We start from the raw sequence: 25557 nt of genomic DNA on the forward strand, positions 1-25557 counted from the left end.
GGTGATTCTATTTTCAACTGTTTTGTTCGGTGTCATCGGCTCTACTGAGCGCGTCGGCTCTATCGTCATCGTCTCTCTGTTCCTCCCTTGATGAAGAAGAGAAACAGATGATGGATTTCAACCGGTATAAACGAGTGAATGGACGAAGAGGTGATTTTGACGGGTTGACGATTGAATATTGGACGCGTTATGCAAAATCAATCAACTACGAGTAAATCCAGAGAGAGAACATCAATAATTAATTAATTAGTGGGACAAGACGCGTCAAACCTCATCAATGCGATATTCGGGAACTAACGGGAATATACTTTGTCATACAAAAGTGTTTTTGCATTGTGGCACTTTCTGGTAGGTGAGCAAAGTGGGGGAATGGGTGGGGAGGACTTGGAATTATGAGCCTTGACATGTGCGTGCATTGACTGTCAGAAGTGGGCTGTACTTACCAGGGACAGTGCAGTAGGTCTACACAGCTGGTCGCACGAACTCTAGAAGGAATTGGGATGCTATATATCAGAAAATTATCACCGATTGGAAACATTGGAAGACATACGTCCTGTCGAGTTCGGATTAGGAGACGTCTCAAGCCATCATGATCCTGCACTTTTCGTATGTATCATATGCATCTTGAAGTCAGTAGTAGCCTCTCTTTTCGTGGGTACTCTATGCTAAACCACGTCAAACCTATGATGGCGAGCATGTTGCAAAGTCTCTCATACAAACGTATTGAATAGGTGAACTCTTCCACAACCCTTCGGTCGCTAACAATGCGGACAGTGGATGCTTCAACAGATATACTGCTCGATGAGCACTAAGAATGTCTAGAAGGGGCATAGCTCGGACACTGCCCGGTGACAAATTTCTCGCTGAGGTCAGTGGTCAACTTAACACGGAAAGGTGAGCATCCAAATTTCTCTTCATCGAAACGTCACATTGGAACAGAGTGGAACATTAGGATTATAGTTTCGATTGATCACTTTGAGGCTTTCATAAGAATTTGTGGCGTTTGTATCTAACCAATCTCATTCCAACCAACAACCTTTCATATCGGTTGAGCGAATATCGCTCTATCGACAGAAGGAACTGTTTCGCCAAATCAGCCGACAGACTTGACGATAGAAGTCGAACGGTCACTATAATGCCTTGCGAGATCCTATAAAATGAAAGATCATTTACTGTCAATCTGAACCTGGTCTTGAACAGTATAGTGCGGTCGTGTTCGGCACAGAGGTGATATTTCGATTTGAATCTTCAACGATTTGGAACGAATAGATGGTAGATCGGCACAGGGTGTCTTACGTGAAACTTCCCTTACTCTCTCCTTACCCTGATTCGATCATAAGGAATGTCGGTATCATGACATCAATGGCATGATTACCATTCCTGCGAATAACAGCAGAAATCCTATCTAGTGATAGCTACATATGCTACTCGTATTGAGTAAAGATAGATTCATTCGTGATGCTGAATTCGCAACTGATCGGTGGATGATCCATGTTTGGTCATGTTGATTCTTACCTGTCCCGTTCTACTAGTACAAAAGGGAATGAGGGAAAATGAATATATCATGAGTGTGTCATATGTAAGGAAACGAACAATAAGCGATATAATAACAGAAGGTTAGACCTGTGATGGTGCGATGGTATGCGTCCAAAATGACAATGCTACCTTTTCTCAATGTCTAGAAGGGAACAGGTTCTACAAAAAACTCGGTAAACGCTCATCAGCGAATGGAGAAGAGTTGTATATCGGTGCTCCGCCGATAGCCAATTTCCGGATCAACAAATCCGCTCCGTGGTCGCAACAAAATTCTAATCAGCTGACTTTGGAATTGAAAAATATCTTAACCGTCGTTTATGATACTTGTTTTTGGGGACTTTTCTGTTCAATTTGGGTGATGTTGGAAAACCTAAATAGAAGTCCGCTTCAGAGATTAGAGTTGAGTAAGTAGCAAATATCACGGACCCGTCCGCGCCCGATGCCAAGTAGATTGGAAATTTCGGTTAATCAATCTTGCGAATTTCCCAATCCTCACTACATCTGCTTGCTGACAGACTGGGATTCACAAGATCTTGCGTTCCTCGTTCGGTCATGATGGTGAAACAGACATCTTTGCAGTAGTGTGAGAACGTTTTGGTTGTATGTGAACACATACTTGCCCGAGTTTTTTTTTTTTTTTTCATTTTGCAAAATTGCGAAAATGCGAGAAAAACGTTTATCTGGTTCAAGCATGTCATTAGTTCGATTTTAGAAGAGGCCATATGATCGAACATTCTATCGTTCGGCATCCCGTTCGCCGGAAAACGCACAGTAAGACTGTAAAACGTAAAATGAAAATACAGCAACGCGTTTTTGTCGTCATATCGATATGAAATGGGGGGGACCTGAAAAGGGTAATATTAAGTTGAAAACCTAGAACATTTCCAGTTTTTGTTTATCCCAATTGAGCCCCTGAAAATTTTCTAAAATCGCGTTATACGTCGAGTCAAACTTGCTCCGGCATTCAAATCGATGGCGTGAGTAGTTTGATAGCATCAGCATGCCTAATCGACCCAAAAACCAAAAAAGATACGAGAGTATCGAAAAAAAAAAAATAGTTTATCAATGCAGTGGTCGATTTATCATCATCTTCAAAAACAGTGTCTTTCGTTCACTTTCACCAACTACCATCACTAGAATCAGGAAGGAGAGACAGATTAAATATAGACACAGGAGTCCATCGATAGTGAGTGTAGATAATTCCTTTACATCGGATGTTTGTTGTGGGTTTTGAGTCATTTTGTGTGTGATATACACGTGCAATCGGTTGACTCTGAAAACGTGCGATCTGTGCGGAGAGGGGTTATTTTGGTTCATTTTTCGGTCAAAAAGAATTTCATGGTAAAACTTGAAACAATCAAATTTATTGGTGATGGGACGGTGTATAGCATCAAGGAATCCTTCCTCTCAGCTACATTCGCTTGGTTGAAAAGGTAGAAATAGACATCATATCTCTCTCATCCTCTTTCATCCTTCTTCGTTTGTCCTTCTCATTTCATCGACCCATTCCATTGTGACCGCTCAGTCCTCTTCGTCCTTTCTTCAATCGTCCATCACGACTGTGTATACGCGATATCATTCACACGTAAAGAGATCCTCATTTACTGATCACGAAAAACGTATAAACAGCATCTGCATAGACTTATTTCAAGGTTAAATTTCAAGAAATACAGAACAGTTTGAATTTCGGCCGACATACCTTGCCATTCAAATCTCTATTGGAACTCATCGCTTCGTCTAAACATCAACCTGCTGTCCTTTCACAGTACCGTCATCAACCTGTCCCATCCTCCAGATACTGAAAAGAGGTTGAATCGGACGTCCTTCAATTTCAAACACAGCAAATTAACGTCGTACCTTCCTTTCTCAAATCTCTGAAACCGAGCAACTCCGTTAGTGTGACAGATTGAAAAGCAACAAAAACTCATCAAATCGCAATCCAATCCAATCCATTCATATTCGCCTCGTCATTGTCTTCACAAGCAAGTCAAGAAATCCACTGTCCATTGGTCCGTAACCTGCGACTCGAATCTTTCACTCTCCGTAAAACCATCATCCGATCACACCGGTCCTGAACTCCGGAGTTGGAATCGTTTAGACGGAGCCTGGAACAAGTCCAACCTCGGGCAAGACGTCAGACAAGACCTCGTACAGCTCTCCTTTTTATTCGGAGTTGGAAGATTTGGATTTCAGTCGTCAAGGTTTAGAGAACCGCTGGAGTTCCTAGCGTCGGTCTCTGAATGAGATTTGAGATATAAAAGTGGTCGAGTCTGAATCGTCTTTCATGTGAGTCTATCTCTTCATCTCTTCCCATCATCCTGTCATCTTACAAGACCACTCCTATCATTTCCACTCAAAATTCCTCAAGTCCTCGCGCGATCATCCTGAAAACAATCTTTGAAAACCTTCCCATTCGTTATCAAACCCTATCTCCCAATCTTTGATAGCCAGGCGATCCTTCGTCGGATTCATCTCGCTGACATTCTTACTATGCCCTCTCTTCACCAGACCTGCAAAACTTGTGGCTTGCCTCGTGCATCCCCTCCTCCAATTCTCGACACCATGTTTGAAGAGGATTTCGAGCGATGCTTTATCTGCCAACAGGCTTGTAAAGGGTAAGTGTACACATCGTTCTTGTTCGGTTGTCTTTGTGCTGATGAAATATACAGACTCTACTGTTCATCGGAATGTCGACTACGTGATCAAGGAACACCTTCACCGGCGGTTCGAGCACTTCACGGTCCTGTCAAAATCACTTCTCAATTACCTGCTGCTTTAAGCCCCCTCATCCGACCCACACAGCTTATCGGTCGATCGCCACGAACGCTGCCTCAAAAACGTGCGACAAGCTCCATGTCCTCCGGCTCTTCAGTGTCCTCCTCCCCCTTACAATCACCTCAAACAAATCCCTCGGAAGTAGACTCACCCAAAAGAGATACTTTTGACCTTCCTCCTCCCGCCTACCCAAGCAAACAATTCAGCACTCTTCCCGCATCAGTGCCGATGAAGATCCCAGCTCTTGCACCTCGTGCTTCTCCCCTTGTGGCTCCCACTCCAACACCGGGATCTCAAGGCTCGACTGTCTATCCTGTTGGTGCTTCTATCGACACCCTTCGATTCGGTAGAAAGCCTAGTGCAGTTAACAGCGTGCTTTCACCCAACGCTCTCATACCTCGATGTGCTTGTGGAAAACCCGTCAATCACAAAGGTAGAGCTTCAAGCAAGGAAAGGGCAGAATTCGATTCTGGTTTCTCCAGACTTAGTCTGGGACCTTCAGAGATAACCCCTCAACCACAAGAGCCTAGGTCCAGATCAGCTCGGATAGTTTCGGAATCAGCTCTTCCTCCATTCACGGGTAAAATACAACCCAACGGGTTCGGTACTCCTACTCGAACACCACTTCCTCTTGGTATCCCCCCTAGTCCTCAAGACATCGCTTCGACCTCACTTCTTTCTCGATCTCGATCTGATCCTATCCCTCATTCTCCCAAAACTCAACGAAGGGCCATTCCACCTGCTCCTCCAGTGATCACCAATGTCATCACACCAAGTCACCGAGAACAACACGGAATGCCATCTTCTCCCATTGTTCCAGCGCAATCATCCACGACTCGACCTGGAAGACGTATGAACGCATTGGATGTAGTAATAGACTCACCACGACGAGGTAGATCAAGGGACAGGCAGGACCATCATGTTGGACAAATGACTTCTAATCTTGGTGGACCTGCGGACAGGGAACAAGCTCCTTCTAGATCACGTCATAGAAGAGATTCAAGAAAGAGATCAGATTCACGTGAAAGAGGTAGAGGGTCAAAGGAGAGAGATCAAGACCGATCAGGACAAAGATCACCTAGATCACCTATAGGTGGTAACGTCGTGAATCAAACCCAAACGATACCTGCGATTATGCCAAGTTGGTCAAGAAGAGCATCAGAAGCTACCGCCGATAGAAGGAAAGCCATGGGAGATGTCATATCTCCGATCATCATGAGACGTACAACGAGCGGTGAAAAGAAATCATCCGGTTACGAAAGAGATCAAGAGGAGAGACAAAGGAAGAAGGCAGAACTTGAACGAGCAACCCAACAATTAGGTCAAATCTTCACTGTCGCGGGTGGACAAAAAATACGTGTGGACAAGTAGTTTTCAATGTGGATCGATCTATATCTTTCTGTTCGACTGCATTCGTGTCGATTACTCAAAAGCTGTTAGAAAATACATCTCTCAATTATGTCTACTCATTATAAAAACAAAACACGCATCTCAATTAGGATTGTAGCAGGTCAAGAAAAAGGACAAGGGAGGGATATAGAAAAAAAGATAGATAGTTCGAAGGACGGAAGGTGGATAGGACATATCGTTGGGACGAAAAAACAAATTGTCTTCTGGATCAATCATTTGCATTCTTACATATCGCATACACACACCCAAAAAAAGTCGGAACGAGATGACTCTACCCGAATATCATTTGTATATACATAAAAACAATACAATCATAAAATGAAAAATATGCATAGCGCATTACACATGTACATTGGCTCGACGCTCATCCAATAAGATATCATAGGGTGCATCGTGCATTGACTATCCAGGTTTCATGCACTATGTTATTGAGATGTTAAACTGATGTTCAAATCATCGTTTGAATCCTATGTACATCAAAGGTCATACTATTCAAGCGATACATCTACTGTCTTTATAAGTAAAATCCTTCCACAACGTGCATATAATAGATGATCTCCAATGTCCTATACCTGAGATTTATAGTTATACCAAATCCTCAACTCGAATCTTTTCTGAATGCTCTGAACCGACTGAGTATCTTTAATGACTGGTCACTTTAATATGTGGTACGGTATCATCTTTCCAACAATTTCTTTCTTCATATTGCATATCCGTGTATGCCTCTTGTTCCTCTTCTCGATCATGCTGATCATTATTATCATAATCGTCATCATCATCATTACCTTCGAAATGAATATAATAATCTTCGAAATCAGCTCCATTGTATTGAGAATAAGCTTCTGAATCCCAGATTGAATCTACATCTTGTACTTCCACTTCCATTTCCATATTTTCTTCATATGGATTTTGTCCTCCTTCATATTCTGTGTCTTGGTTATACCCATGAGTTTGTGTTTGATCGTGTATCTCTTGTCCTTGACATTGTATCAGGGAAAGATATTTTTCCAATTGGATCTGACGTTCTGCGAGTTGTTTGATCGTTTCTTCATTCTCTTTCTTATGAAGTGAAGAAGCAGATGCGATTGGTATATTCGTAGGAACGATTGGAATTGATATTGAAGTGTTATCTTCTCCCTCACCCTTGAAAGCTTTCAGAGCACGTTTGAGATACCCATTTGAGATAATTTCGGATTTCCTAGAAGGACTACTACCTTCTGTGGTCGTTGTGGTATTTGTGTGTGCAGATTTACGACGTGATAACAACTTCGATGGAAATGAAGTTGATCTAGCCAGTTTATCGTGTTTCTCTTCTTCCTCTTCTTCGTTCGTTGAGACTTCAACTGGATGCTGTTGCTGTTGGATGGTGACTTGTTCTTCTAATTGAGCTGAAATCAAAGCTGCAACTCTTATTTCTTCCATCACATCTTCTCCTTGTTCCTCTTCCGTATTATGTTGATATTCCTTCCCTTGACTGCTGATTTTAAGCCGAGGATTACTGGATAAGGGCAATGGAAGAGGATCAACTTGACTTGTCATTATCCTGACTAATTCTCTAACTTCTCTAGTAGGTTGTAAACTCATTGTTCTACCTACTGCGGTTCTTAATAAATCATGTTTAACCTCCATTGTTCTAATAACTCCAATACCCACGCCACCTTGTGACTGCGCTCTTTTCCTCCTTGATTGGAATTTACTTGTAGGTGTAGGTGAATCATATATACTCATACCCATTCCCATCCTCATGTCCCTATCACTGGGTGAATCGGATGCTGATCTTGACGTGTCAGAATTGGGATTGAGTTCCGAGTTTGTCATTATCATTGAGGAGGGAGATCCTGATTCTCTGGGAGGCGGTGTGGACGATACATCTTCTCGAGGAGTTTGAGGGAAAGAAGATGATAAAACTGACAAGGCAGATAAAGACGATATACTTGATCTAGCTGACGCAGTTGTATAATCACCTGAACAAGTTGATGAGTTGCTCGATGATTCTATCGAATCTCTTCGATCTGAAATTGGATTGCATGAAGCGTATTGCATTTCTTCTCGATCTTCATCACTAGTGACAGCGGTCGGTTTCCCTTCATTTGAAGACGCCGACCTGATTGATCCATCTTCTCCGTCTTCCTCTTCGATCATTTCCAAAGTCGGTGCGATGGAACTTCTTGGCGAAGGTAAAGGGTGTTCCATATCTTCCTCTTCTACTTCTTCTACTTCTTCTCCTGCACCATCCTCCTCATACACTTCTTGTTGCTGGTGCGAGTCTGGATAGTGTGGATACTCAGGTTGATGCAAAGAAGCTATCATTACTCTAGGAGGAGGAAAGAAGCTTTCTCTGCCGTTACCAGTACCATTATCGTTTTGATCTTGGTAATATATTCCTCCTTGGTGATATTGATCGTATTGATCAGATTCAAACGAATGATCAACAAAACTAACTCTTCTACCTGTATGAGTGTTATTATTACCTGGATGAACAGATGATAAAGGTCTTTTATAACTGATAAAACTTGACCGCAACTCTTGTGCATTACCTTTCATGCTATTAGACGTATTCGTTGTCGATTTAGAACTGGATTTGGATTTAGGTTTTAATCCTTTTTCGACAACGTTTGAAGCGTTGAACATCTCTGATATAAAACTCTTTTCATCTATATCTTTTTGTCTTTTGTTTCTTTCTCCTCCTCCTTCTTCTTCTTCTTCTTCTTCTTCATCATCATCATCATTGTTTCCTTGATTACTTGATATCATCAACCGTTTCCTCCTATTATGGTTATAATGAATTCCAACCCAACTTGCAACACTCAGAACTAAGATCCCTAAAACAATCGATAATGCGATAGATGGAATTAACATATCATTATTGTGATGATGATTTTCAGGTATAGGTGATGATGTATTCGTGATTATTGGGGATCCCCCTATAACCGTAGAAGAAGATAGAGTTGGACTTGATCCGATAGTAGGTGACGAAGATGTTTGAGCAGACAAAGACGATGATGTTGATGGTGGAAAGTTGACATTATTCAATGGATCGTTCGAATTTAATCCGAAATTCTTTTTTCGTATGTCGACATTATGATGATTAGCTAAGAAAGAACGTTTTTTCATTTGACGTAAATGTTGTGTTGGATTAATATTGACTAAATCTAAACCTAATTGAGGTGAATTGAATATTATTCCACTTCCACTTCCACTTGCTCGTTCACCGTGATTCACATATGATCTTACCGTATTCGCGTACGTTTCCAGAGTGGGATTGGTTTCTGATGTTGACGAGGGAGGAACTGATAATGGATTTGAAGTCGATTTATCATATATTGTGCAAGGTAGATTATGTGATGGTTGTGAAACGAATCGTTTTCCGATACCTAAAGAACGTGGTCCACGATGTGATCGAGCAGGAAGATCAACCTTATACGCTGGATGTGTGGCTTTGACATTCTTCACTGGTGATGAGCTATGTACAGAAGAATAATATATAAGATAAGTGAAAACCTTTCCATCCGGTAACAATCTGAGACGAGGAGACTTACGTTATCGTTGTGGGCGAAGGACGTTCAAGATCTATTGAACTTATTCCTAGACCCAGTCCAAGTCCAATACCTCCTGGCATGATTGAGTTTGGTAGTGGATATCGTACTTGATCTAGAGATCAGGAGAGGCAGAAGTGTGCAAGTGTGTAATTAACAGGCAGAGAAATGAAGTTGACAACTAGAAAACTCGAAAATAAAATTGAATAAGATGAGCGAAATCGAAGGTTTTAAGTGTAAAAAGGCAAAAAAGGGAGCACTGCTCCAGATGAAAGTGATTGAACACACAACGAAAGTCAAAGAAAGAAAGACAATTGAAGAAGAAAGAACAAGTCAGTAGCCGTTTGACGGGTCAATGTATGTTTGGTTATCATGTATAATCAGTATCAGAAGTCAATATCCTTTATGTGAGTATATTGAACTAGCTACGATAGATTGAGATATCGACTGAACTGACCAGTTCCCTCCTACCTTGCCACCACGTCCCGACGTCCACTTTAGTTCTGCCGTGGCTGGCATAAACGGATGGTCAGCCACAGCTGATGTATTGATCAACATTCCGAGCTATAAGGTAACGTTGGCTTCGAAGATATATGTCAATCTTGAAGGAACGGTTGGTTGTGGAGCATCATCACTATTTGCCTCCGATCTTCACGGTGTTTTGATTTCCGGATGCACCTAGACTATCACCAACCACTTGATCAAAACCTGTGGATAGCATGGTGTCAGGTCACATATGCGATAGCAGGGTCCTGTAGAACCTACAACCAGTCTTATCCTATGCTGACATGGTGATCCTATGTGGGAAGACTGATTCCATACGGTGCCTGAGCGCGTGCTATATATATATATATATTTAATGACCCGCATGGTGCATATACAATTTTGACACGAGTTGCTATCTTCGGGACCGAGTTTCACCTTTTGAAATGGGATAATTGGATAGATAACACAAAGTGTGAACCCCATATCGACTCAGCTAATCATAATTCATCTTTTTGCATTCATATCTTGCCATTCATATATAATAATAAGTCTCAATTGGACTCGAAAGGGCCTTTGACGTTCCACCTAGAAAAAGAAAAGATGGATAGCGTCAGCGCTCAATCCGTCTTCAACGTCATATCGGATGTGGTGGAGATTTCGAAAACTAAGAAAACTCAGTAAGCATTTTCTCTTGGGTCGTCGTCGTCGTCGTCGTCTGGACAGCAAATCTTGACAACCTATCATTCACAAGAAACTGATATGAAATATAACCAATGTAATCTTAGCCCACCTCCATTTCTAGTGCGACATACGCTATTCTTCTTTCCTATATTAGTCATCATTTCCATCGGTATATTACTATTATCATATACGATTCCTAGGATATATCGATTCATAAAATCATTCTTTGTCAAAAAGGATTATCGACCAATACTATATAACGATGAAGATGGAGATGGAGATGGTGAAAATGAAATTGAAACTGCAGAACCAAGTCCATCCACGCCATATATGCCTTCAGGTGGATTATGGTCAGATCTAAGAGCTCATATTAGATCCATGAAAGAATATGGTTCAATACTTTTCTTCTTAGAAGTATTGAGAACATTGTGTATCGCAACTCTACTTGGTTTAACGGTCTATGCTGCTGTTCAAGCCGAATCACCTGAATCAAGAAAAGATCTAGTAGATCTAGGCGTCGAAATGGATATGGATATGGATATGGTCATGGGTGATGTAGATGCTATGGGACGTTGGGGAAAACATAAGAAACATAAGAAGAAGAAGCATAGGAAGAATATTGTAGATGATTACTCCAGTTTGGAATTGGGAGAATTTGGTGTCGTTGGATTCTACGTGAGTTGAAATGACACTTGTCATAGCTTTCAGTGCACCAGCAAACATTGTTTCCTTTGTATGATGTCAGCACCGGTCATGCTAATCGCTTTCATCAAACCAGACTTACACTCTGATCTTCTCATTCCTCCTCCTTACCCTTCGACCTGCTACACCTCTTCGTCGCCATCTCATCGCTCACGTGGACATCCTTCTCCTTGTGGGCTGGTGTATTTACGTCTATCGAGATCTCTGGCCCCTTCTTACCTACAACCTCTTCCCATCAGATATCAACAACGCTATCACCTGGTCTCGTGTGGGAATACTATCAGTGGCTGCTGTATTGATCCCTTTACTCCGACCAAGAACGTATGTCCCAGCCGATCCTCAAAACCCTACTCCAGAAAACGAGATTCACCCAGAACAAACTGCGCCTGTCTTATTCTACATCTTCTACGAGTATATGACTCCTTTGGTCTGGAGAGCTTGGAAAGTTTCCTCATTACCTTACGATGATATGGTATGTATACACGAAACCTAAGCCCATATTGTCGGCTGATGACTTTGACAGCACCCACTGGCTGACTATGATCGAGCGGAACTTCTATATCGCGTATGTTGAATCATCTATCTCTTTCATATCGCGAATATAGCGGACTAATCGATTACCTGCAGAAACATATCGAGACCCTCGATCCGGTCCGCCGCCGGGATAGAGGTCTCAAACCTCGAAACCTTTTGACAAGCTTAGCAGTAGTCTTCAAAAAGGAGATCATGATCATCTGTTCCATGTCGGCACTGTCTGCTGTAGCTGAAATGGCCGGATCCGTCGGTATCAATCAGTTGTTGGATTACCTGGAGAAGGATGGAGAGGGTGCTACTCTGAGACCAATCATTTGGATTGCATTCCTCTTCATCGGTCCTACAATCGGATCATTAACTATTCAATATTACATTTTCACCACTACTCGAGCTTTGGTTCGGAGTGAAGCTCTCCTGACACAACTGCTCTTCGATCATGCTTTGAGATTACGGATGAAGGATGCGACCGATGAAGGGACAAAGGAGGAAATCACGAAGCCGACGCCTGCTATCACCGTGGAAGAATTCGTAGAACCTGGTCCTGGATTAGCGGAAGCAGGTCTTCCCGACGGTCCCGAGTCAACCGACGCCACTGAGGTAGGAAGCTCAAACGGGTCTAACGGAGCTAAGAAATCTGATAAGGAGATTGCTGCGGACGAAGAGGCTAAGAAATCAACCGGTCAAGGATTGGCTGGTAAGATCAATGTCTTGATGGCAGCGGACATTGATACCGTCCTCAATGGTGAGTGTTGATGTCATCTCGTAAACCGTTGCGAAGCTGACATGCTGACCATCTGAAAGGCCGAGATCTCGCTTTGATATTCGTTTATACTCCTATTCAGCTTGCACTCTGTGTTTTCCTGCTTTACCGTATTCTCAGCTGGAGTAAGTCCCACTCTCGATCAGTCATTTCATTTCTTTCTTACGGATGGAGTTCGTTCTACAATAGGTGCTCTTGTTGGAATGTTAACTATCGTCATCACCCTTCCTGTTCCCGGTCTGATCACCAAGCTAAGCACTCAATTCCAGACTAAGCGGATGGAAGCTACCGACTCTCGGGTCGATTCTATCACTGAAGCAATCGGAGCTCTGAGAATGATCAAGATGTTCGGTTGGGAAGACAGAGTCAAAGAGCGGATCGCAGCTAAACGGGAGACTGAGTTACATCTCATTTGGCAAAGAAGACTCACGTCTTTGTGAGTCACCTTCATATGCACCGCTTCCCCGAATGTCGGAAAAGTTTGTTCTGATCTCGCCTTCATAACAGAGCTGTCTTCATCCTGAATCAGATCCTTCCTGTATTGACAATGGTCGTCACTTTCGCGATGTATACTCTGGTACAAGGCCGACAGCTATCTGCCGCGACAGGTGAGCCCAGAATCCATGTTGAGAGCTCACTCAGCTGACGACGTCCCTCAGTGTTCACCAGTATGGTTGTATTCGAGCTGGTTAAGAGTCAGATGGGAATGGTAAGTATCATAGACCCTGTGAACGTGTGATCACTGACCTAGCTGACCTGCCCTTGATCCAGTGTTTCTATTTGATCAACGAAACCGTCGCCGCTTGGGTGTCTGTACAGCGAATTGATAATTTCCTTAATTCGGTGAGCTCCTCCTTCTGCTGGATCCAAAAGCTGGCTAATCAAACTGTTTCAGAGCGAAATGATTGACGAATATTCCGAGGGTAAAATTGCGACTATCAAAACTGCCGAGCAACTCGAAGCTGAAACCGAAGGATTGATTCGGATACATGATGCTACTTTCACATGGGGCCCAATTGCCAATAACAAAGTGGAAGACTTCAGCCTTAAAATCGAGGATGTCACTTTCATCAAGGGAAAAATCAATTTGATCACTGGATCTACAGGGAGTGGAAAGTCTTCCCTTCTCAAAGTGAGTCTCGCAATACGCCTTCCTCTTACTTCAGCGCTGACGTACAATGGTAGGCTCTTATTGGGGAACTTCATTTCGAGCAAAAACAAGGGTCGTTCTTCCATCTTCCACGTGAAGGAGGAGTCTCCTACGCCGCACAAGAAAGTTGGTGTATGTCCGATTCTATCAAAGATAACATCCTATTCGGCGAACCTTATGAACACGATCGATACATTCAAACTCTCCGTGCATGTGGCTTGGAGCCTGACCTCAAGCTATTTGACGATGGTGATAGGACTGAAGTAGGGGAGAAAGGAATCACTCTGAGTGGTGGACAAAAAGCAAGATTGACTTTAGCTCGAGCTGTCTACTCCAAAACTGAAATAGTACTTCTTGATGGTGAGTTTGAGCAAATACAACTCAAAAGCTGACCTAACAGATATCTTCTCTGCACTTGACACCCTTACATCAAGATGGATCATTGACAATCTGTTTAAGGGCGATTTGATGAAGGATAGAACAGTTTTGCTGATTGTGAGTCGGTGATTGAGTATTAAGAGTGAAAGTCGCTGACATGGAATGCAGACTCATCACGTTGGACTCGCCGCTCCCATTGCCGACTACATGCTGGCTCTCAATTCGGATGGTACAGTCAAATCTCAAGGTCTTATTGAGGATGCCCGTCTTCCTGACGAAGATATGGAGAAGGAAGCTCAGGAAGATGTAAAAGCTTCTGAAGAAACTGTATCTGCTGACACCAAGATCGCTGAAGAAAAACCTGTTAATAAGCTTGTAAAGGACGAGGAGAAGGGTGAAGGCAGAATATCAAAGAAAGCTATGATCTCATTCTTCAAGTGAGTTTGCGATACTTGGTATATATTGTGAGCGAATTTTGACTGATGATGATGTGATAGGACATTCGGTGGACCTATCTTTTGGTTGACATACTTCTCACTGCTGTTGAGCGGACAAGGCTTCAACTCGTTCCAGACTTATTGGCTCGGAAGATGGGCCCGTGCTTACGAAGAATATGAAGATCCAACAAAGGTTTCAGCAGTCTACTATCTCGGTTTATATATCGTTTGGGTATTATTGAGTTTGGGGTCTTTGGCTTCTGCCGCTACTTTGTATTATATCGGAGCCATCAAGGGTTCAAGAGAAATTCACAGGAAATTGACTGATCAAATTTTCGGAGCATATATGAGATTCTTAGACTCTACACCTGTAGGAAGAATCATCTCTCGGTTCACAAAGGTAAGTTCGTGACTTAGTTTGGATGACAAATAGCTGATTGAATATGGTGCACAGGACATGAAAAATGTCGATGGATCTTTCACGGATGTGGGTTATAACTGCTCTGATATGCTAGAGAAAGATGACTGACAGGCGTCAATATGTAGAACTTTAACGAAGTTTCTGACATCACCATCGGTCTTATTCTCAAATTCGGAGTTGTCATCGCCTTTGTGCCATTTTTCTCCCTTCCTGCTTTAGTAAGTTCTCGTACACGAAAAGATTCAGAGGGGTATACTGACTGTTCTCCATAGGCCATTGGTCTCGTAGGAGGATTCTTGGGAGAAGTTTACATTCACAGTCAATTGAGTGTGAAGGTACGTATAAACTTCTATTACGTCCTAGAGTTCTTCAGCTAACTTGATCTACAATCTATTACAGAGAGAAATGTCTAACACGAAGAGTCCATTGTTCTCTCACTTCTCTGCAGCCGTCAACGGTATCGTATCCATCCGTGCATATGGTGCCCAACAGTAAGCATGAACCTTCATATTGCACATACGTTGACAGCTGATATCTGTATATCTTGTAGAAAACTTCGAGCTGAGGCTCAGAAAAAGGCTGATAAATACACTCGAGTCGCTACTGCTGTAAGTGCTTATGATACTTTAGGTCATATGAGTAAAAGCTGACTTATCATGTGGCTTATCATAGTTGTAAGCGATTATGACACAAATCGTCTCCGTAATACTGCATTTCAGCTAATTTCTCCATGGCAGCTACAACCTCAATCGATGGGTCACTGTTCGAATCGATATGCTAGGAGGTCTCTTCGCCTCACTCCTTGCAGCATTTTTAGTCTACGGACCTAGACTTGATGCATCTACCACCGGTTTCGCTTTGAGTCAAGCAATCTCCTTTTCTGCTATGATTTTGGTAAGTGCAAGCCGTTTGTCGATACCCAGGAGTGACATCTGACATTGGTGTTCCTACTTAGTGGTGGGTTAGAATGGTCAACGAGATGGAAGTGCAAGGAAACTCTGTAGAGGTGAGTCAGCTGATGCAAATCACCTTCGTTCATGCAGCTGATATTCCCGTCATAGCGTATCGAAGATTACCTGAAGATCGATCAGGAACCCAAGGCTACTAGTTCCAAACAACCACCCGCAGCATGGCCAACCTCTGGTTCTATCGTACTTGATAAGCTTTCCGCACGATATACACCCGATGGACCTACAGTACTTGACAAGCTGAATGTTACTATTGCAAGTGGTGAAAAAGTTGGTATTGTCGGAAGAACAGGTAGCGGAAAATCTACTTTGGCTTTAGCATTACTTCGGATGATTCCTACCGAAGGCGATGTATGGATCGATGGAAGGAAGACTCAAGATATCAACCTTCATTCTCTCAGAAGTCACGTTACTATTATCCCTCAAGATCCCGTAAGTTGGCGTAAATTTCAATCGCGGCATGCCACTAGCTGACAAGTGAGCGTGTCGGTATAGGTACTCCTATCTGGTAGTCTACGATTCAATCTCGATCCATTTGGTGAACATGATGATGCCGAATTGAACGATGCGCTCCAGTCTTCTGGATTAGGCCAAACTAGACAACCTGGACAAGGAGGAGGATCTGTCACTCCTCAAAGATTGACTCTTGATACTCCGATCGCAGCTGCAGGTGGTAATCTGAGTCAAGGTCAAAGACAATTAGTCGCTTTGGCAAGAGCCTTAGTTAGGAATAGTAAAGTGTTAATCTTGGACGAGGTGAGTGATACTTTCCCTACCCTTTGTGAAGAGACATGCTGACAGTGTTTCATCTGGCACAATCTTCTCAGGCTACCGCTTCAGTAGATTTCGAGACTGATGCGTTGATCCAAAGATCAATTCGATCATTACCTTCCACCACGACAGTACTCACCGTAGCTCATAGATTATCAACCGTAATGGATTATGATAAGATATTGGTTCTAGGTGCTGGTAAAGTACTAGAACATGAATCACCAAATACATTGAGAAGTAATCAAAACAGTTATTTCGCAAAACTGGTCCATGCAATGGAAGGAGGTACGGTAAGTAGACAATCTACTGTTAGTTCTTAGTTATCTTAGATACTTTGACAGAGCTATATAAATATCGGAACGGATATATCTCTTAAAATAAACAATGATTCGATCACTTATGTATATAGATTCGATTCGAAACATAATAACAATGCCAAATCTCTGTTTTCCAGTCAGTCGAGATATGCATGAGGTCCACTAGTGTTGTGTGTAGTAGATCAGTAACTAAATTTGAGCGGAGGAGTGAATAACCAATTAATTTAATTGAATGTGTTTTTGGGTAATTTTATTTTAAAGGTATCAAATCTAATTGACCCTGAATTGGGGTGTATATGCTTGCTTGAATATTATGTTGAGGGAGTGGAATGCCATAAATGTTACTAGTAAGTATGTGTTAATACAAAGAAGGAGGAACGCAGGATATTCATTTTCGGTCGACAGTCGACTTCACACGAGCTTTGCGTATATACAAGGAGGGTTACTGTAGTCTTGACTAGTCAGATTGCCTGATACATCATTATCAATATCATACCGTCGTTCGACACTATTTCACCTGCATCTTTTTCGCTGAAAGACTAAATAATTCCCACTGGTTGTCTATTCTATTTAGTCATTTTTGCCTCCGGTAATTCCGACTTTTCCATCATTCCACCTAAGATACCACCACCATATCACTTTTTCACACCATACGATAACTATCATCCGCCAATTATAACTTTCGCATCTACCTTTCCACTGCCTGGCAACTGGGGTGACGACCTCTTCCTAGGTACATCGGTTGAGACCTCTACACAGGTCTGACTTCGCACGAGATCGTCATCTCACTTATACTTCCATCTCATTCTGGTCTTTATCCCATCTTCAGTGTACAAGTAGAAAAGGAGGGAGGATAGGAGAAAAAGAAAGCATATTATCTACCGTTGAAAAGAAAGATGAGTAGACGAATATCAATCACAAGAGATATCGCAAACATAGGATACACTTCATATCAACCTGTTCCTGCTTCAAGTGAAAGTACAAGTGCAAGTTCAGAAGCTACTTCATCACCTTATATTCCAACACCATCATCTTCAAGTGAATTACCTTTACCTGAAACATCAACGTCAACATCGAACAGCAACAGAAATAGATCCGAGTATCAACATCAACATCAACGTACTTTTAGTCAATCTCAACGATATCAACATCAACATCAACATCAACAGCAAAGAATATCTAATGGATCTGAACCAAGATCAGGCCCAAGATCAGGATCAGGATCAGGATCAGGATTAGGATTAGGGACATTCCTTTCTTCCTATTATTATCCTGAATCAACAAATCGTATAATGAACGATAATATGTCGGCATCATCTTCAGGTGAACCAGAAGAACCAATGGGTAGATTTGGTTTTGGATGGGATGGTATCAGATCAGGTGGTGATCTACTCGAAGGTGTAAATTTGTTATCACCTTCACCTCGTTCATCGTCATCTAATCTAAACAATTCAGGTGGTGGTGGATATACTAATCAAGGACCAGATGGACATACCTCACCATCAATAATGGATTTAGCAGGCTCAAGTGTACCGCATATCAGAGAACCACCTACCGTACAAAGTGCTTTTACAATCCATAATCCTTGGAATGAGAATACAGGAGGAAATGGAAGTGGAAGTGGTAGCAACAGCGCATTTAGTGGTGGTAATAGTAGTAGTAACAGTAGTGGATTAAGAACATGGCAACCTGGACCTTCATCTTCGTCTTTATCACAATCATCACAATTATCACCATCTCAACAGCAACAGCAACAGCAACAACAACAACACCAAGCATCTCATGTACATCATCAATCATCTGTTTCACCTTCAATCATTAATAGACAAATATCAGCTTCACCACATTTATCACATCTTGCACCATCAAACCCGAATCAATCACCTTACTCAAATTCAAAACATTCCGCTTCTGCTTCTCCAGTAACTTCAGGTTCAATGCTACCGCCTCCCAACCCAAATTCAAATCCAATGTCAATGGGAAGATCTTGGTCAGAACCTACTATACCTGAAAATACACCTCATAGCGCAGGATATCCAGGTATAATGTATGGAAACGTGCCTTTACCTGAAGGATATTCTACTACTCCTCCTTTTGGTGGTAGATCAATTGATCATGTCAAGATTGGTCCGGATGAATATTCTCAAGTGAGTATCCAGTTGCTGATCACCTCACATCAATCGCATTGATAAACCCTTCGAACATACAATAATAAAGCTGATTATGATTTGCTTGCTCGTAGGCAATCGAAATGTATAATTATCTCTTATCAGCTATACCACATATCAGTCCATCATCACAATCTTCACCACCGGATCAATCCTCTTCAGCGAACAAACAGTCTTTCGAATCATTGATATCATTGGCATCAGATAGTTATCATCTATTGACAGGATTGAGTCCACCTCCACTTCCATCCTTGTCCATCTCCGAACCTCCAACATCTGCATCGCTACAAAAGGGTAAAAGAAGGAATTCCAATTCTACTCCAAAGGGAACAAGTGGAAGTGCGCCTGAAGGAGGATCAAAGAAAGTCACTACCAAGTGTTTGGGTTGCGGTGCTACTGAAACTCCAGAATGGAGAAGAGGTCCCATGGGTCCAAGAACTCTATGTAATGCTTGTGTGAGTATCTCAATTCAATTTTTACTTAGTGTCAGTTTGACAAAGCGGACATTTGACTCAATGCGGTCTCCGTGAGATCAAGACGAAAAAGAGCTGTATATCCTCAGATGAACCGTGCGACGATTGACATCCTTCTCTTCGTAGGGTCTTGTGCATATGAAGCTACAACGAAAGAAGAAAAAAGCAGAAGAGAAAGCTAGGATAGCGGCAGCTGCTGTTTCTGAACAGGTGGGGGTGCAGCAACTTAGATCATGAAAAGGCACTTGTCGAGTCAAGATGTATGGGCCGAGAAGGAGAGAAGAAAATAGTTACCCATCATACACTTATATGTCTAAACAATCAAAGTAAGCTGATATGCGAAGAAGGAAATGTGCAAGTGGATGTCATCATGGTTTTGAAAAGAAATTACCTCTTCATTTCATTTTGTCTAGTTTCTTGTATTTAGGGCTTTTGGGGAAAAATATGTGATCTCTGTAAAGTATATGTCGTTTTTGTGTCATCTGAAACCTTGTCCTCTGAGTTTCCGTTGTAGATAGATGAAGTATAGTAAGGTGTAAAAATGCATTGTCCTAGTCTATTTTCTCGGTGATTTTGCTCAAGATGAGAAGTCGTCCATTATAGAGGTATATCGTCAGCCCTCGGCCAAGTACCAGCCATTGTGAGCAAAACTTCGAAGGGACATGATCAATCGTTCTTGCAATAGATGATACATCTCTTGTAAGTCTGAAAGTTACGATCATCTCCTTAACCACCAAACCACTACGAAGATCCATAGTACGACCAATAAAAAACCCATGAACCAACACCAATTCCCACCTTGTCTCTTTGCCATTTTATTCATACGACGAAATGTACCACCTAGGAAATTAGATGTTGAAGAGAATGAGTCGTTCTATTGTACAGAAAGGAAGAAAGACCGTCGTCAGTGTTCCCCTCTGTAATTTATATATAGGCTGTTGGGTGATGCTGTAAAGAAAATAGATGGAAACGAATACATACCATATTGCCTAATAATACATTACTATCCCTCACTTCACTTCCTATTCCGACCGTTATCTGTTAGGAAGAGCAAGGGTCAGCAACGCTCATGGAATTCGGTGTCTTCGGTGTCTTGTCTTATGTCCTAACTTTCGCTACGGCGAGTAATAATTCTTAACCTTGAAACAAAAGTTGTCCTTTTGATACGATAAGAGAAATCTTGTAGAAAATAAAACGTTCCAGACGAGACACTTTCATTTTTGCATTCCTTGTATATGGAATGATGAACAAACAGACTCACATCTTTCAATATCTTGACTTTGCCTAATAACCCTTCTAATCTCTCATCGTTTTGACCTTCGACCTCGTGTGTATTCCTCGTATATCCACCACCCCCCAATCCTGCGCCTACTCCTGATCCATATCCTGCGCCTGCTCCTGATCCATATCCTGCGCCTGCTCCTGATCCAGGTCCGCCATTCGCACTATTCATTCCTCCTCCATACGGTGATTCTGAATATTGACTTGCAGATGAACCAGGTCTAGGGAAGGGCGATACTCTACCTGACGAAGGTCCAGAAGGTGGATAAAGGACTGGCGAAGGTGTATTTGATTGATGGGTTGGATTACGTTGTGATAGCGTAGTGAGTCTACCGATCTACGCAGTAAGCAAATAGGTCGAACAGAATCGACTTGGTAGAAAGACAAGAGGTTTGAATGAGTACAACGAAGACTTACCGACTCATGATGAAAGTGAGATTGAATATATTCAAGTTTTACTATCTATCGTATACCTTAGAATTATGACTTTCCACGATTAGCATTCGTTAGACGGTTCGTTGACTCTTGTTATATCTGCTCATAGATCTTCTCAGCTGATTTGTCGATATTTGATCCTGAATAACGATGAGTAGATCAAAGAAATGAGATTTAAAATACACAAAGTTGGCACAAACTCTGTGTACGAAGAAATCGTAAATTCAATGACGCACGATACCATTCAATCTGAACGTGGCGACGTGTTTTTGTTCATCGTCTCAAAGTGCTGCCTTTTGATCCAACCTGTTTATACGATAACATTCATTGTCTCCCCTTCCATCACATTTCAGCTTTCCCTTTAAGATCACAACTGAATTGGCAGACTTGGACACATCCTTACCAAGAATTCTGACTTGCCAGCAAAGTGCTCTTTTTCCACTCACGGCATCATTGAGCATGTCAGGATACATTATAGTTTGTACAAACTCTTCGAAAACACGTACAGGTCCGGTTTTATCGTATAGTGGTTAGTACACTTGGTTTTGAACAGCAACGTTCAAAGTCTCCCTCCTTAGAGCGTGAAAACGTTCCAAGTAACCTGGGTTCGAATCCCAGTAAGACCTTCCTTTTTGTCGTTCAGGCGCAGGAGGATTGAGCGGTGTATGATCGTTCATCTTACAATGCAAGCAGAGCAAGCGCATTGCCTGCCCACATTCATGAAATGCAGTCTGAATTTACCAGTTGTTGTAGTCTGGCTTTTTGTGTGTTTACCGATATGCTCACCCATTATCCGTTCTTGCGCCCGTTCTTACTTTCCTATCACCTCATACCCAAAGAGCAACAGCAAAAAAGCAAAAAGCGAAAAGGGTAAATTCAGTTTAATCGCCACATTTGATAACGCCGTAAATAATGGTCGTGATTCAAGGCCCTTTTTGATTAACAGAATCAATTCGTAATCTTCCACCGTCACCACTTACTCGAAAACCATTCACGAGATTGTGCCTGATCGTTTAAAGTTGATTTTTGCCACCAACAACAAACGAATGACCCTGAGATCCCAATTTAGATGAGTAAATTGTAAACAAATCCATGTCCGAGGCGGTCCAACAATGGGGTTTGAAGACGTCCAAATGATCATATCACGTTCAAACATATGCTCAGGAACTCTGTACGCGTCTTGAATGAACAAGCAATGAGATGTGCATCTAGTGAGCCTTTGAGATCTGAGCATATGCTATGCAGGAGTCATGCAAATGACGAATGACCTATCACATTCCCCACGCAAGAAGTGGTCTTTCCTTATACCTAATGTATATCCCGTAGTTCCTCAATGATTAGACTACTCAGACATGTCAAACTTCTCATGACATGTTATACTACTTGTATGGACCATCTGGAGTATATTACAGGTGTTGAACCGAGGGTCATAGCACTCTACAGGTCACAATTATGTGCTTTACCCCTCTCTGTACAGTGTAACGCAAGCCTCATGGTCTCACCGGGAGCGATATCGATGCATGTTGCTTTGATAACGATTCTGTAAGTCGGATCATCCTCCGGGCAGCAGATGTGGACATCTCATGAAAAGATTGAAGACGGTACATGACAAGTACATATAGATAAGTTAAGATTTTATACCTAAAGAGGAAGGAGAAGTGACGGGAATAACAGTGACACATTACTGTTCGACCTCTATTTTGCTTCAAAGAAGTCAGATATGCAACAACAACCTCCTAAATCCAGCTGTAACGATAATCGTCGTGCTCTGGTTATGGAATATATCATGTCAATTTCTGTTTGTATAGACAAATCATGAAAGAACAGCTCCATCAGCTCTCGGGGTTACGATCTTGCTCGCGGCGTTTTAGATCCAGAGGAAGATGATGCGATCACGTGACTTTTTCTTGTTTTCCTTATCACTCCTCATTTTCAGTTTGCGTATGAGCTCACTTGAGTACGTGTGGATAGAAATAGGAGTGAGCTATGCATTGGTGCTTTCAAATTGGAGATATACGCAGAAATGCATGAGATATGGATGATCGAGTGAAAAGGGGTTGTTTACGCCGTTTGATGAAAAGCAGAAATGACCGTTTGAAAGTTGTCGCGCGCCAGCCGGTCACATATACTTGACCCCTTGTTTTTCAACAACATCTCTTCTTCTTCACCCACATACTTTCAATTTACAACTATTTCCCAGATATCTGAACATCAAAGGTTAGTCAATCATTTCCATCAAACATCCACTCCTTAGACAAGCAAACCACGTCAGAGATCAAGTAGATGAACCATACAGCTGACAAGATTGGTTTTTCAACGTTGTTTTCTTTTCATCGATATCGGGAACGCTCCCACGAATAGCTCTTTGCCACTAAACCAAACAACAATCAAACAATAATTACAATGGCTCCTACTACCGCTGCTGCTCCCAAGAAGGCTCCTGCCCCTAAAAAGGCCGCTGCTCACCCTACCTTCCTTGCTATGGTTCAAGTGAGTTGACAGATTCCATCATCGTCGGTCTCTCTTCATCCGTTCAATATCTCCTAGTCACCTGTTTCATTTCTACTCTGCCTGAACTTGAGGAAGTGCAAGATTCGACGAAGCGCTCGATGGACCTGCTGGTGGACTGTATGCGAAATCTCAAAGCTGTCGCGTACACATTGAGGGTGGTATGGCTCTCGAAGCATTCGCCTTCACTTCCGTATCCACGGCGGAGGGAAGGAAATAAACATCCCTCGACTCATCCGTCGATTACACTCCACCATCCCTCCTTAATCACCACACCCTTGCCAATCGTCTTCAGCTATCCCTCACTCTATTCAATGCTGTTTTAGGGGCTTTCGGTCTTCTCAGTCATGAGATCAAAGCTTCATCAGCTGCAAGCCCCCCTCTTCCCTCTTTCTCCCCGCGCGCGTGACTCCACTCCCCTTTTCCACTGGAATCACTTTCTTCTTTCCTCTTCGATAACTTGAGCTATCTACCTGATACTTGGTGCATTGTTGCATGCACCCCTCAACTGCACCACGCAAGGATGCATAGCTCCATCTCCCATTTTTGTCCACCAATTATGTCTTTACTCGAATTGCCTTTTTAGGAATCTTTTTGCCACAAAATCTCGCCGATGTACCTCCGGCCAATAAGCTAATTCCCCTTTGCTCATTTCTCTAGGAAGCCATCAAAGCCCATCCCGATGACTCTCGAAAAGGTGTTTCTCGACCTGCTATCAAGAAGTGAGTTCTGCTTGGGCATCTCGTACACTTGAGAACCTCGCGCTGATTGTTTACCAAATAGGTATCTCGCCGATACCTACAAAATCGACATGAGCTCTGCTTCTAACACCAACAACCTCTCCTCCGCCATCAAACGAGGAGCAGAGAAGAAGGAGCTTGTCCTCCCCAACGGTGTTTCAGGCCGAGTCAAGCTCGCCCCCAAAGTATGTCATCTCTTTCTTCTCAACTTCTCTTTGCATACTGACTTGTCATTTGTAGGTCAAGGCTGTCGGCAAGGAGAACGTCGCCCCCAAGAAAACTGCTGCTCCCAAAAAGGCCCCTGCCAAGAAGCCCGCCGCTGCTAAAAAGACCACCACCGCTGCTAAACCTGCTGCCGCCAAGAAGACCACCACCACCGCTGCTGCCAAGAAGCCCGCTGCCAAAAAGACTTCTACCGCAAAGAAGGCTCCTGCTGGTGAGTATTCTTACAACATGTATCAGATAGCCAAACAGGTGACTGACATTTCTGACCCTTTCATAGCTAAAGCCGCTGCCGGTGCCAAACCAGCTGCTGCCAAGAAAGCTGCTGCCCCTAAGAAGAAGGTTGCTGCCGCCAAGAAGGCTTAAATGTCTTTTTTGGACTAATTCAGCTAATTTTGAAGTATAGAGAGTAACGGTGGGAGGATCTTCTCTGTACATATCCCGTTGTTTCTTCCTGTTCTTTCATCTTCTTCTTTTTGTAATTGTAAAACCGAGTTTCGGAGGCTTTATCTTTATTATTTCTTCTCAATTCAAGTTTTAACACAGTATACTATTTACTTTCGTTTTCGATCTTTCGTTTATATTTCTGTCCTATTCCGGGTACTGTCTTATGCATGAGCAGATAGCCTGTGTATCGAGATTGTGACTTTTCCCCAGCTATCAGTTGCGAAAGCAGACCACACCTGAACAATATATATCTGGCATGATGATCCCGTGTTCTTGCCACTGCTACCTCACAATTGTCATAAATGGGTAACATGAATACATTTAGCGAAGGTCGGCTTCTCTTCGAAGCGGTTTATTTTCCTTTCCGCAACTTAATGTTCTTGTTTTCGTGTCTGCTTTCCTTGCTCTATTTACTCTTTCA

At 42.5% G+C, this 25557-nt stretch overlaps 6 protein-coding genes across 6 annotated transcripts; 4 read left to right on the forward strand and 2 right to left on the reverse strand.

The window, feature by feature from the left end:
• Positions 1–4026: 4026 nt before the first annotated feature.
• Positions 4027–5682, forward strand: IL334_002634 (uncharacterized protein; the record flags this gene model as incomplete). Its single annotated transcript, XM_062934378.1, has 2 exons — positions 4027–4151; positions 4206–5682. The coding sequence occupies 2 exons, from the start codon at positions 4027–4029 to the stop codon at positions 5680–5682; spliced, it is 1602 nt and encodes a 533-aa protein (XP_062790429.1).
• A 681-nt stretch (positions 5683–6363) lies between these two features.
• IL334_002635 (uncharacterized protein) lies at positions 6364–9340 on the reverse strand (the record flags this gene model as incomplete). The annotated part of the gene is made up of 2 exons (XM_062934379.1): positions 6364–9184; positions 9261–9340. The coding sequence occupies 2 exons, from the start codon at positions 9338–9340 to the stop codon at positions 6364–6366; spliced, it is 2901 nt and encodes a 966-aa protein (XP_062790430.1).
• A 1003-nt stretch (positions 9341–10343) lies between these two features.
• Positions 10344–16865, forward strand: IL334_002636 (uncharacterized protein; the record flags this gene model as incomplete). Its single annotated transcript, XM_062934380.1, has 26 exons — positions 10344–10420; positions 10529–11099; positions 11203–11598; positions 11650–11691; positions 11754–12402; positions 12462–12545; positions 12610–12856; positions 12928–13028; positions 13080–13129; positions 13192–13263; positions 13316–13552; positions 13606–13930; positions 14055–14065; positions 14117–14385; positions 14446–14785; positions 14840–14872; positions 14932–15024; positions 15079–15141; positions 15206–15297; positions 15357–15414; positions 15544–15562; positions 15615–15700; positions 15762–15812; positions 15868–16206; positions 16270–16530; positions 16602–16865. The coding sequence occupies 26 exons, from the start codon at positions 10344–10346 to the stop codon at positions 16863–16865; spliced, it is 4830 nt and encodes a 1609-aa protein (XP_062790431.1).
• Positions 16866–17758: 893 nt separating this feature from the next.
• IL334_002637 (uncharacterized protein) lies at positions 17759–19740 on the forward strand (the record flags this gene model as incomplete). The annotated part of the gene is made up of 3 exons (XM_062934381.1): positions 17759–19009; positions 19105–19485; positions 19630–19740. 3 exons carry the CDS (start codon positions 17759–17761, stop codon positions 19738–19740), a joined length of 1743 nt encoding a protein of 580 aa, XP_062790432.1.
• A 481-nt stretch (positions 19741–20221) lies between these two features.
• Positions 20222–21209, reverse strand: IL334_002638 (uncharacterized protein; the record flags this gene model as incomplete). The annotated part of the gene is made up of 4 exons (XM_062934382.1): positions 20222–20377; positions 20485–20541; positions 20765–21113; positions 21202–21209. The coding sequence occupies 4 exons, from the start codon at positions 21207–21209 to the stop codon at positions 20222–20224; spliced, it is 570 nt and encodes a 189-aa protein (XP_062790433.1).
• A 2413-nt stretch (positions 21210–23622) lies between these two features.
• IL334_002639 (uncharacterized protein) lies at positions 23623–25055 on the forward strand (the record flags this gene model as incomplete). The annotated part of the gene is made up of 5 exons (XM_062934383.1): positions 23623–23709; positions 24388–24449; positions 24511–24652; positions 24708–24903; positions 24970–25055. The coding sequence occupies 5 exons, from the start codon at positions 23623–23625 to the stop codon at positions 25053–25055; spliced, it is 573 nt and encodes a 190-aa protein (XP_062790434.1).
• Positions 25056–25557: the final 502 nt, after the last annotated feature.

The sequence above is a fragment of the Kwoniella shivajii genome, chromosome 3 (assembly GCF_035658355.1).
Source record: "Kwoniella shivajii chromosome 3, complete sequence".
Lineage (NCBI taxonomy): Eukaryota > Fungi > Basidiomycota > Tremellomycetes > Tremellales > Cryptococcaceae > Kwoniella > Kwoniella shivajii.